Source organism: Nicotiana attenuata, chromosome 6 (assembly GCF_001879085.1).
Source record: "Nicotiana attenuata strain UT chromosome 6, NIATTr2, whole genome shotgun sequence".
Taxonomy (NCBI): Eukaryota; Viridiplantae; Streptophyta; class Magnoliopsida; order Solanales; family Solanaceae; genus Nicotiana; species Nicotiana attenuata.
In genome coordinates, this window is record NC_031994.1 from 31,245,598 (window position 1) to 31,259,292 (window position 13,695).

The 13,695-nt window shown below is 36.4% G+C and overlaps 1 protein-coding gene across 1 annotated transcript; it reads right to left on the reverse strand.

The window, feature by feature from the left end:
• LOC109226781 (cytochrome P450 CYP72A219-like) lies at positions 6,890 to 11,160 on the reverse strand. The gene is made up of 5 exons (XM_019391634.1): positions 10,754 to 11,160; positions 9,151 to 9,368; positions 8,271 to 8,518; positions 7,673 to 8,054; positions 6,890 to 7,433 (listed from the first exon to the last, which is right to left on the reverse strand). The coding sequence occupies exons 1-5, from the start codon at positions 11,025 to 11,027 to the stop codon at positions 7,008 to 7,010; spliced, it is 1,548 nt and encodes a 515-aa protein (XP_019247179.1). The 5' UTR covers positions 11,028 to 11,160; the 3' UTR covers positions 6,890 to 7,007.

Genomic DNA, 13,695 nt, shown 5'->3' on the forward strand with positions numbered 1-13,695 from the left:
GCTGCTACAGCCATGCTTTCTGATACATTTGGTAAGGTCATCCTTACACGGTTGAATCGAGCGAGGAAGTCCCTCAGTCCCTCTCTAGGTGATTGTTTGATGGCAAATATATCGTTCACTCTTGCCTCCGCCTTTTTAGCTTCGGCATGGGCTGTTACGAACTTGTCGGCCATCTCTTCGAATGTTTCAATGGAGCGCGCGGGCAGCTGTGAATACCAAGTTAATGCACCTCCGGTTAGGGGTTCGCCAAAATTTTTCAACAGGATGGAGGATACTTGTTCTTTGGCGAGATTGTTTCCTTTTACCACGGTGATGTAGTGGGTCACATGATCCTCAGGGTCGGTCGTACCATCGTATATTTTTAGGTAGGGCAGCATTTTGAAGGTTTTGGGTATGGCATGCGGGGCAGCTTCATCACTGTAGAGTTGTTCCACGAACTGACCAGCATCTCTTTTTGGTAAGAGTTTTGGGGCATCTGGTATTTTGTCTACCCTTTCTTGATGCTCCTTCATTTGGTCTCAAAGCATTTTGTTTTCGTTTTCCATTTCTTCCATTTTCCTCAAAATGGCTATGAGGGTGTCGTCAACTGCATTACTAACATTGTAAGTGATACCTGCTATTGGAGGGAGAGGGTTGTGCTGCTCCGCCGTTATTGGTACAACACAAGTCCTCGCATTTTCTCTGGTTGCTTTTTGGGTGGGCGTGTCGAGGATGTTGGTCAGCGTGTTCGTTAGCCAAGCCTCATGTAGTTTCTTCACTGTTGGTGCCGCTTCTTCTGTTGTGGACGTGGAAGCCCCTTTACCGTGGGATATTGTGATACTATCATGTGGGAGGGGCGAGCCACTTCGCCTGGGAGTGGCATTTGGCGTTACATCTTCACCCTCCAATTTTGAAACCTCGTTGATGGTGTTTAAGAGGTTGTTGGTGAGATTGCCACTGCCTTCATCCTCTCTTCTCTGTTACCTGCCATGTTAGATATGTGTGTACAAGAAGGTAGGGGGTTTTGCGTTTTTTTTTTTTTTGTGCTAGTTATAGATCTAGAAGAAACTAAAATTTTAACTAGGAAATCCCCACAGACGGTGCCAAATTATTGACCAAAAAGTGTAGATCTTTGATTAAACTAATTAAATTTCTACAATGAGGGGATAAACCTAGTTAATGATAATAATATCAGATCTATAATCGGTTAATACGAGTGACGTAGATTAGTGTTGGAAGCAGATTAAATGCAACATGTATTTAATGTTTCAAGACCATCAATGAAGAGGGATGTCAAGAAATAAATAACAATAAATGGCCTTAAAGTAAATAAGGAGAATAATTAACCCAAGATTGAATGAGGTGGATGATTCATCCTCCTGACAATGATGGATGAAAGACAAATACTAGAATATTGGGATCCTTCTCGGATCTTATGGAAATGTGTGGAATAATAGACAATCGAATCCCTTTGAAAAGGTAATGTTTGTATTCTATATAGAGAGAAGATCTGTTTTTCAAAGAATGTTCTTATCAGAGAATATTACATGCCTTTCACCTTATCTCTCTTTCTATTTATAAGGGACATACCCCCAATTAACCCTAAAATTACAAGTATGGATTATATCCAACGGAATATTCTCTTAAAGATTCTACTGCTAAACTAGCCATTACAGCCATTTAGGATACTTGACCTCGGCCACGATCGACTGCTCGGAGTGAATCCCACTGGTTACTAGTCGACCTCGACAAATTACTTTTGGTAATGCCACTTCGTATCGAATATTCTTTAGGCAGATTTTGACCCATACAAGTACAATCTATTTCAAATATTTTTACTACAAATACAAAGCGTTTATTCCTACAAAAAGCTCTCATGACATCCAAAATGATAGATATATAATACAAGAAATAAGTTAATTATATTTGTGGCGGCTAATTTGTGGGGGTTATAAGACCCCCCCCCCCCTAAAAAGATCGTTTTGTGGTGTTTGTTTCAGCTCCCGCAATATAATTCTTTTCTGGCGGTTTTACTGTGGAGGTTTGTGATAACCTCGCAAATTGCATTAGCTTGTGGAGGTTTGTGTATCACCGCATTTCAATATAATTTGTAGCGGTTAATAATCTCCCTAAGTTGTTGTTTTTTCCCTTATATTTTGTAAAAAGTTGCATCAAACTGAATGAGGTTGATCAAAATGACCAATTTGATATAATTTACGACTATTCCTAACCTTATTATAAATTGAGCCGTTCTCTAAACTTTATTTGTTCGACTTCTTTTGATTGTAATTAATTAAAAAGCTCTCAATCAAATAAGCCATTATTACATCTTGTTCTTTTTTGAGTAAGATTACAGAATTATGTTACCATTGAACAACGTCACCTCTGAGTAATTAAGAGATTAATTGCAAGGACTTAAAAGTGGTTAGAGATAATGAAGCTTTGACACGGTTGCTATGAGTCGTTTGAGATGCTAGCTAGAGTTAGTTCGAAAGAATAGTTGTAAAACTTTAAGGAGTTTGAAAAGATAATTGTAGTAATGGGAGAATTCACGATCAATGCAGAATAGTTCGGCAAAATGATAGTGAAAAACACCTCTATTTACTCGCTTATTTCTATTGCTTTAATAATTGTTAATCAATAGTTTAAATACAAATTATAATCTTATACCACGAAAATTGTTTGAACCTGTTTTCTTAGTTATATTGAATAGTTATAAGTAAGCGTCAATTCTCCGTGGATTTGACTCCAGACTCTTTAGCCGAATATATTTTCAACAATTACGTATCCGTTTTAGGACTAAAGTTGAATATGACATGCACATGAATGTCTTTTATTTTTATTATAGTAGGACTATTGAATTTAAACAAATAATATTTGTAATTTTACAAATTTGTTACATTTTATCTAATCATGGATATTTAGCATTTTGAATATTAAATGAAATGTTTTTATGAGTTGCTGTGAGTTTATTCAGTATTTTAATTTATTATTTTAGTATGTTTTTTCTTTTTCATTACTTCATTATTTTTCCTGTATAGTATATATATATATATATATATATATATATATATATATATATATATATATATATATATATATATATATATATATATATATATATCTTAATTTATTATTTTAAGTATGTTTTGTTAATTTATTTTTCATTACTTCTTTATCAATTTCTTAATTTATTATTTTTTAAGTATGTTTTGTTAGAAATTTAGTTCTATTTTCCATTTTTTTAAATTTAAATAGTAAAAAGGAAATGAAAGATAAAATAGAGAAAAGAAAGATGTTAAAAGACGATATTAGCCACCATCTTTATAGGTTTTATTTGCACATTAGGGGTAATTTGGCTATGGGAGATTGGAGGAGCAGTGGTAACGCGAGCATTATGTGGTAAACGACAACAGACTGTATAAGGGAGGCTGCGAGAGTGGTGTTAGGGGTTTCGACAGGCGTCTCTGGCGGGCACAAAGGAGAGTGGTGGTGGAATGAAGTGGTACAAGGTAAAGTAAAAGCAAAGAAGGCGGCGTACCTGAAGTTAGTGGGGAGCACATGTGAGGAGGAGAGGCGAGCGTTCATGGAGAGGTATAAGGTAGCTAGGAAGGAAGCTAAGTGGCGGTCACAGAGGCTAACACTACGGCTTATGGTCGTATGTACGAGGAACTAGGGGGGAAAGGCGGGGAGAAGAAGTTATTCCGGCTGGTCAAAACGAGTGAGAGGAAGGCTCGGGATTTGGACCAAGTGAGATGCATCAAGGACGACGATGGTAGAGTATTGATGGAAGATGTCTAGATTAAGAGGAGATGGCAAACTTACTTTCATAAACTTTTGAATGAAGAAAGGGATCGGGATATTGTGCTAGGTGAATTGGAGCATTCCGAGAGTCACCGTGACTTTGGGTATTGCAGGCGCATCAAGGTTGAGGAGGTCATGGGAGCTATGCGTAAGATGAGTAGGGGCAGAGTGAACGGGCCAGACGAGATTCCGGTGGAAGTTTAGAAGTGTGTGGGGAGAGCAGGTTTGGAGTGGCTGACTCGGTTGTTTAATGTTATTTTTAAGGTGAAGAGGATGCCGGATGAGTGGAGGTGGAGTACGGTGGTTCCATTGTACAAGAACAAAGGTGATATCCAGAGTTGTAACAATTATAGGGGTATCAAATTACTGAGTCATACCATGAAAGTGTGGGAGAGGGTGGTTGAAGAGAGGTAAGGATGACAGTGTCTGTATCCGACAACCAATTCGGGTTCATGCCCGGTCGTTCTACTACGGAAGCTATACACCATGTTAGGAGGTTGGTGGAACAGTTCAGGGAGAGGAAGAACGATCTGCACATGGTGTTTAACGACCTAGAGAAAGTGTATGACAAGGTTCCTAGAGAAGTTCTCTGGAGATTCTTGGAGGCAAAAAGGTGTGTCGGTTGCCTACATTATGGTGATTAAGGACATGTATAATGGGGCTATTACTCGGGTTAAGACAGTAGGAGGCAACTCTGAGTATTTTTCGGTTGTTATGGGGTTACACCAAGGATTTGCGCTCAGTCCGTTCTTATTCGCCCTGGTGATGGACGCGTTAACACACCATATTCAAGAGAGGTGCCATGGTGCATGCTATTCGCTGATGGCATATTTCTGATTGATGAGTCGCGAGCCGGTATTAATGAGAGGCTGGAGATTTGGAGACAAGCTCTTGAGTCTAAGGGTTTCAAGCTGAGCAGGACGAAAACGGAATACCTAGAGTGTAAGTTCAACGCTGAGCCGGGGGAAGTGGGCGTGGATGTGAGGCTTGAATCACATGTCATCACAAGTAGAGGCAGTTTCAAGTATCTTGGGTTGGTTATCCAGGGGGGAGGGGAGATCAAGCGAGGCTCAGATGGTTCGGGCATGTATTGAGGAGAAGCCTAGATGCTCCGTTAAGGAGGTGTGAGCGGCTGGTTGTAGAGGGAACGAGGAGAGGTAGAGGGCGGCCTACGAAGTATTAGGGGAGAGGTGATCAGGCAAGACATGGCGAGGCTTCAGATTTCCGAGGACATGGCACTTGATAGGAAGATGTGGAGGTCGAGTATTAGGGTTGTAGGTTAGGAGATAATTGAGTCTTGCCTTACTTCGTACCTTTGTGAGACTTGTCTGGTAGGTTTTTTATATAATATAGCTAGTGGCAATGTTGTGTCATACTATTTCGTTTTTCATAGTGTCGGGCCTATTTACTAGTTATCGCTTTTGCTTTGCATCTATCTTTTGGATTTCATGCTGTTTCTATTTTTCCTACGATTTCTGTGGTGGTACTGATATTGTCTCCTTTTGTCTTTTTGGCTTCTTGAGCCCACTAGTGGAATTTTACTGGGTTTGCTTGTTGTAGACTCAAATGTGTAGAACCGGGAAAAATTCCCTCCTTTTTCCCCTCTTTTTTCAAAGCGCACAATTAGTTCCCTCTCTTCAACTCACAAATTAGCAGGAATTAGTTTCCATTCTTCGTCATAGCTGGGTTGTATTACATGTTTGTGTACTTTCTAATGTAGAGTTCGTACCCGAAATTATTTTGGATATGCCTTTGGAATTTGGATCAATGTATTATTACAAGTATTGGGTTATATTTGGTTCAATTGTTGTGTGGGTTGCTTTATTCTTGAGGTTCCATCGCAAATCTTACATTTTTAAGAGTCGTTGTTGTGGAGAAAATGAGTGTGGGCTATTGAAAAGAAGGATCTCTAGCGAGAAGTTATATATTTGTGTTAGGTAGTATTTGGAAGATCTTTTGTCTTTAGGGTGATTGGAGTTTTCTGTACTTTTGTTATTGGATGGATTATGTACAAGATGCGCGAAGCAAGGCTTAGATGTTTTGGACATAGGCGGAGCACAAACGCTCCGGTCAGGAAGTGTGAGAAGTTGATAGTGGAAGGTTAAGGAGAGGTAGATGTAGGCCAAAGAAAAATTGGGGTGAGGTGATTAGACATGACATGTGACAGATTCAGCTGATCGAGGACATGAACCTTGATAGGAAGGTGTAGAGGTTGAAGATTAGGGTAATAGGGTAATTAGTTTAGTGTTCTCCCTACGATACCGGTAGTATTAGCACGTACTTTAGTATTCTGTTGACATTAAATTTCTATGGCTACCTGTCATTTCTTTCATTGCGGTCCTCTGATAATTTGGTTGTTATTTATGATGCTTTTGCATGGCTCCTCACTAGCTATTACGATTCTTGTTTTTCTGTTCTTTAATGTGGTGCTTATGATTCTTTGAGAGGGTCTATCGGAAACAACCTTTCTATTTCTACAAGGTGGGGGTAAGGCTGCGTACACACTACCCTCCGCAGACCCACTATGTGAGATTATATTAGGCTTATTATTGTTATTGTTGTTGTTGTGTTATTCCCCTGTTATGGGGTTTGATGATTAGCAAATACTTAGCACTTTGTATAATTAGTTATTATAGAACTACTCTAGATTGTGTTATGTTTAAGTTACCATATAGAGTATAAATTTGAATATGTGATGCTTGTTATTATTGATAATTTTTTTAATGGAAACTGATTTGCATTATGTGAGCGAATAAAATGATTTATTGAATTCTAGAACTAAAGTTTTCAGATATTAATAAAAAGACAATATACCTGAAAAAATTGTGGCAGTGTTTATAATTGCCGCATTTTTTTTAAAGATTAAGATCATATTGTGGAGGTTTATAACTCCCACAAAATATATTTTTAACACACTGGGATCATATTATTGGGGTTATAAATTGCCACTAAATTCCTTTGAAACCCTCCACAAAAATAAATTTTATTTTGTGGCGGCCGTTGTGACGGTTTTAAAAAATTGTCGCAAATATGCTTGTGGCAAACATAACTGTGGCGTTTTCGTAACCGCCATAATTCATTTTATGGGGATAAAAACCACCACAAATTGACAAAAAAAACCCCAACAAATTGAGCCTTTTCTTGTTTCTGAAATACATAAATAGCAAAGGACTTTCGATCAACCTTATTGGAAATGACAATTACAACCCAGACCGATTGAAGGATCAAAGTTTGTGCAAGATTATGTGGGCACCATACTGAGGTTTAAGAATGAGAGTACAGTGAGGAGCATGAGTGTAGGAAGGAGAAAGCTCAAACCAAAAGAGCTGCAGAATTCGAGATAAAGCGAGCTTGGCTTCTAACATGCCAAAGTTCAATCCGATGCACATCCGAGCACCCCAACCAAAGGGAATATATAACTGATGCTCTTTTCCTGCTGCTTTTGAAACCCCTTCTGAGAACCTCTCTGGATTGAATAGCAATGCACTATCTCCCCACACTTCGCGATCGCGATGAACCAGATGTGTAGGAACAAATACTTGAACTCCTGCTGGAATTGTCATGTCTCCCAACTTGCAGCTCTTTGACGTGCTCCGATAAAGCAGCAGTGCTGGATACAATCTCAACACCTCTTGGAAGATCATCGTCATCTATAAAGTGATCAATGATCATCATTAGGTAATTACAGGTAAATTTATTAATCAATACTAGTCAGTAATCCGATAAAATCTGTAACTAGCCTGCTATTACATATTAAAGTTCACTGATTGTGTAAAGATTCTTTACATTGTCCGTGTATATAACATAAATCTTTTCTTTTTAACTTCAAATTTCAAAACTATATGCACGGTTAACATAAAATAAAACTGAGGAAATATTAATTACTTACTATTTTTAGCTGATTTAAGTCATCGAATTTTGGTTTATTTTTCCCAATGACATGAAGAACTTCTTTCCTAGCTTTGTCTTGCCATTCAGGGTGCATGCTCAAGGCTACCAGCGTCCAAGTGAGCAAAGCTGAGGTTGTATCCTGACCTGCAAGGTAGAATTCTTTGCATTCTTCGATCACATCGTCTGTCGTTAGTCCTGTGTTAGACTTGTTTTTCTCTTCATTTCTTGATTTCAAGAGTAGGCCTAAGATATCATCATTGTCTTCCATAGTAATTCCTGATCGCTTGGCGTCTTCTCGCTTCTTTATTATTCCTCTTATCGTACCTTTAACTTTCTTATAGTTGTCCCTTGCTTTTCTATTTGATGCTGTTGGAAGAAATCTGCAACAAGTTATAGTAGATGATTGGACAAGAGTTTAAACTTATAAAGACTGATGACGTTTAAACTTTTTCTACACTATATCAGGTCACCACGTACGTTTACCTGTTGTCTCAAGTAATCTGTCTTATTTTCAAGATTACGGGGTGACCTGATAGTGTAAAAATTCTTTTACTGTAATTTAGGTTTATTGTATAGGAGTTGCCATGCAAATGCACCTTAGCCAGGGAAAGAAAAGGGTGAATGGGGAAGCCAAGATAAGCTCGCATTGCTCCTTCTGTAGTAGGAAAATTGACCTTCCTTCTTCAATATTGCTACCAAAGGCAGCTCTTGATATAACATCTCCACCTAAGAACATAAACTCTCTTTCCACATCCAACTCACAAGTCTCTGTTTTGCTAGCCAATTTCTCCCATCTGCTTATCATTTCCTCAACACATGCACAAAATGCTGATGAAAACATCCTCTGTAAAGACAAACAGAGATCTAAATCATATCATTCTATTAGAAGATTGTATTGGAATAATAAATCCAAGATGTGGTCCTTTTGTTAATTACTTTTATTTAGACATTGTCCATTACTAAATAAAAGATGTATTTTGACTTTTAGAAGTCGTTTCTTGGAGTAACGGTAAAGTTGTCTCACTGTGATCTATAGGTCACTAGTTCAAGCTGTGGAAGCAGATATTAATGCTTGCATTAGAGCAGCGGCGGATCCAGCCTATTACATGTAGGTTCTCGTGAACTCAGTAGCTTTTGCACATACCCTGTATATGCATTAAAAAATCCACTAAATATTCATAAATATTTGATTGTGAACCCAGTTACTTATTGTATATTTACTTAAGGTCGCTATAGCAACCCATAAATTTTAAATCCTGGATCCGCCTCTGCATTAGGGTATGCGTTCTTCATTACACCCTTAAAGTGCGGCTCTTTCCCAGACCATACGTGTAAATACAGAATACTTTGTGCACCGGATTGGGTTACGTTTTTTGAAGTCACGTGACCGGATGGCCTATTATTTTCTATCAAATGTTGTATTTAATTGAATCCTTGCAAGAAATTAAGGCTAGTAATTAACTAGTGTACTCATACCTTTATTTTCTCAATATGAAAGGCAGGAGTTACTATCTTTCTATGGGTGGCCCATTTTTCTCCATTGTAACCAGCAAGTCCAGTCACAAACATCTCAATGAAGGCATTAGCTTCAGGCTTGTGGAATTCTTGATGTTTGTTCAATAATTCTCGAATTAGCTTCGGATCCGTAACTGTAACTCGAGGTGTCGGTCCAGCCCACATCACAAAAATTTTCTCTGCAATCATAATATTCTCATTTTGTTAGTGCATCGTAGTAGCGTCAGAAAGTTAATACTCGAATTACGTTTCACTTCTTATTTCTCGAGATTCAAGTTATGTGAACTTTGAATATTATTTTAATATATATATTTTTCCAATCATATTGACATGTTGCGACTTATACTGCTTTTAGTATACAACAACAACAACCTAGTGCATTTTCACAAGTGGATTCGGGGAGGATAGGATGTACAGAGCCTTACCCCTACCATAGACGGGTCTACTTTTTAGTATAGATTTTGAATATATAATATATAAATTTTAATAATAAAAAATTAATTTGATGGAATCTAGTTTAACTTTAGAGATTAGCCAAATTAAGAGCCCATTTGAATTAGCTGATTTGAAGTAGCTGATAAGCATTAGGTGCTGAAAAGCACTTTTAAGTGTTAAAACTGATTTAATAAATAAGCAGTTACGTGTTTGGATACAAGTGCTGAAATTGATAATAAGCTGCTGCAGTATTTGATTAAAAAGTGCCGATAAGCTCTTTTTCTGTTAAAATGACTTAAATAACCTTAGAACTGCTTACACTTATAAGAACGTAATTTCTTCAAAATTTTAGACTCCAGATCGATTTAAATATAAAATATTCTATTTGTCATTTTATTTTACATACAACCGTGCTTAGATAAGATAATTTTTATGTTAAATATAATTTATTTTATGATAAGCATATAATCATAAGTTATAATAATTAATAAATTGACAAAAAATTTCAATAAAAAATAAACCTAAATAGGACAAAATATTTGAAGAGAAACATACACTATCTTCATCACCACAACACTTAGAAAGCAATACACCAAAATTGTGTTATGTCCTCATTTATTACATACAGTTCAAAGATTAATAAGCAATCACATAGATACAAATATGCAAAGGAATTGCGAATTTAATTATATTAAATAGTCAATGAGAAGTGCAAACTTGAAGAGGCCGAGGAGGGGGGGGGGGGGGTTAGGTTGAAAAAATACTTGAGGCAGTGAGTATTGATGTAGGAGTTTTGTTCTAAAAAGGAATATTTTAAGGATAGAATAGTAAAAATCTTGGTTAAACTTAAAGTGCTTATAAGCTAAAAATTCAGAAACTTTTATATCCCCACAAATTCTTTGAACCCTTTTTAATTTGTTTAAGACCATAAATTCCAAAAGTTTTTATTTTTTCTTAAACTCCGTACTCTGTCAAACAGGTTCAGATGAATTGAAACGGACGGAGTATTGTTTTTGAATACCCAAAATTTAGTCAAGCTGACTCTCGAGAAGGAAAACATGACAACTGAAAAGGGATAGGATGAAGAGAGTAGAATCAGTAAAAAGAAGAGTTAGAAATTTGGACTTACTGTGATTGTTAGCAAGATGTTGAAGAAAAGGATTAAGCCAAGGCATGATATCATGGGTTAAAGAGAGAGGTTTTGACTTAGCTTCTTTAGACATTCTCATCATCTCTTTAAGATTTCCAAAGAGAAACTTATAGGGAGGGCCATGTATTCCTTGCTTCTTCAGCTTCTTCTCCATCATTTTTGGCCACCACCATATTTTATACAGAAATTTAGCACAACCTATAGCCACCAAAATTCCAAATATTTTAGAAGCAATTAGTGTTACACCTGCCATAGATTTCTATAAGCTGAGTGTATACAGTGAGGACAAGAAATCACAGGAAAGAAGGTGGTCCTTCAAAGAGTACTAAAGGAGGCTCTATTTAATAGTACTGAAAAGGAAACTAGTCCTACATTGTTGAATTATCGTCAGCTTCTATTACTGCCCTTTCTAAACGTCGTATTCCTTATATTTTAGTTTATGTAACATTATTTTTTTAATTTTTTTAGGGAAAAGGGTCAATATATCCTTTCTTTTTAATATAGTCAATATTAAACCTCCGTCATATTATTCGGTCAATATATATAACAACAAACCCAGTGTAATCCCATAAATAGGGTTTGGAGAAGGTAGTGTGTACGTAGACCTTACCCCTACCTTATAAAGATAGAGAGGTTATTTCCGATAGACCCTCGGCTCAAGGAGCAGTAGAGATAAGATAAAGCAGCCAAATAGTGAACAAAGGTGACAACAATGCATTACGGTGACGGGCGTGAATGATACAACAACAACAATAACATGTAATAATAAAGAACCATGACTAAGATAATTAAGATGTCAATATATATATATATATATATATATATATATATATATATATATATCACGCATGTACAAATCCAAAAGAAATAGAAAACATTACGCCACACAACAAATATATGCATTGTATTGACCATTCGTAGTTATATTAAATTTGTATGAAATTTATAAATAAATTGTAAATAAATTATATACTGTATAATTAGTTGTATAAAATTTATTTTAAAGATATATGTTATTATAAATATATTTAATTTTGTATCAAATTTGTATTAAAGTTGAAAAAAGTTATATGTTCGTAAATACCTTCGTTTATCTTTTCGGTTTGCAGAAGTTGTTATATCAACAGATATTTGGCATGTCACAAGATTGATCCTGGAAACTTCTTTCAGATTCGAAAATTGATGTGAGTCAATTTTAGAAAGTAGTAAACTTCAGATATTTCAGGTAAATAACTTTATAATTTAGTACATCTGCGAAAAAACCCCTTTTGATATCATTTGAGAAACAATTGGATTTACATTTTTGGGCTTAACAGAAGTCTCCTTGACTTAATGGGCCAATATATTCAGCCTTTTTTCAAGCCCAAAACGTTTTTCAAAGGGGATTTATTGGGGCATTTGTATTTATACCCGCTTTTTGTGTCACGTTTTAACTTGTGCCCGCTTTGTAAAAAAAAATTGCACGCGTACCCGCTTTTTCGCATAACTTCAGCATACGGGGCTGAAGTAGCAAAGGCAATCACGCAAAACTTCAACATTCCAGTAGCCGGGCCTGAAGTTCAGCTCTAGAGCTGAAGTTTTTGTTTTGTAACTGGCGAACTGAAGTTTTTGTTTTGTAACTGGCGAACTTCAGCTCTAGAGCTGAAATTTTTGTTTGTAACTGGCGAACTTCAGCTCTAGATCTGATGTTTTTGTTTTGTAACTGGCGAACTTCAGCTTTAGAGCTGAAGTTTTTGTTTTTGTAATTGGCGAACTTCAGCTCTAGAGCTGAAGTTTTTGTTTTTGTAACTGGCGAACTTCAGCTCTAGAGCTGAAGTTTTTGTTTGTAACTGGCGAACATCAGCTCTAGAGCTGAAGCTTTTGTTTTGTAACTGGCGAACTTCAGCTCTAGAGCTGAAGCTTTTGTTTTTGTAACTGGCGAACTTCAGCTCTAGAGCTGAAGTTTTTGTTTTTGTAACTGGCCAACTTCAGTTCTAGAGCTGAAGTTTTTGTTTTGTAACTGGCGAATTTCAGCTCTAGAGCTGAAGTTTTTGTTTGTCTTTTTTTTTTTTTTCAGATTCACAAAGCAGCATTCATTTTGCCATCTTTCGCCAGAAGTATGATCGAGTCTTAATCAAGTGAATAATGAACACTGGTGGTGCAATCATTGGACCAAGATCAAGTCTTAATCAAGTTAATAAATAAGTGAAATGAGACGTATTGTATGAAAATTCTGCAGTAATTATCTTAATTTCCAATTCACCAATTATTGTAAAATTCTTTCTCTGTGGTGTTTGGTACTTCAATATAAATTTTCCTGCTGAAGTTTTGAATCGACGTTCCAACTCAATCCTCGCAAATCAGTTGCTTATTTTTTTTTTCAGTGTACTTAGTACACTAATTGGGATCGGCACTTTCATAAAAGAAAGAGGTTGAGGGCGGATATAACTTTGAGGAGGAGAAGGAGGAGGAGAAAGGGGGCTGAAATTGTTTAAAAAGTGGGTACAAGTTAAAAGTTTTTAAAAAAAAGGGTATAGGTTAAATGGGGGCGACCAAATAGGCGCCCTGTGCAATTTTTACGAATTTTTTCATTCCTATACACTATTTGAAACTTTATTACCTTTCATGTCCATGTTTAGTTAATTACCCGATATAAATAAATTTTGTTTACAAAATATATACAATCCACCTTAAAAGGCTCTCAATCCATTATTTGTGCCTTCAATCAAGGGATGTAGTTACACCCTTTTTCTTTTTTTTTTTCTCCTCTTCTCTTTCCTTATGTTTCCACTCATATGTTTTCTCACAAATCATCTTCTTAATTTTCAATCTCCTCGGACATCTTTATGTACGCATTGCCCAAAGTCATTTAAATTCAAAGTATCATTAAGAGTTGTGCCCTCTAAAGCTATGCTTATTTGGTGATCCAGATATATGAGCAA

What these genes read in the sequence shown, in the direction of transcription:
- LOC109226781 (XM_019391634.1), bottom strand. Translation starts at nt 11,027, where the DNA reads ATGGCAGGTGTAACACTAATTGCTTCTAAAATATTTGGAATTTTGGTG. An exon ending in ACATCTTGCTAACAATCACA is followed by an intron (nt 9,369 to 10,753) that starts GTAAGTCCAAAT and finishes TTATGATTGCAG; the next exon opens with AGAAAATTTTTGTGATGTGG. An exon ending in ACTTAAATCAGCTAAAAATA is followed by an intron (nt 7,434 to 7,672) that starts GTAAGTAATTAA and finishes ATCACTTTATAG; the next exon opens with ATGACGATGATCTTCCAAGA.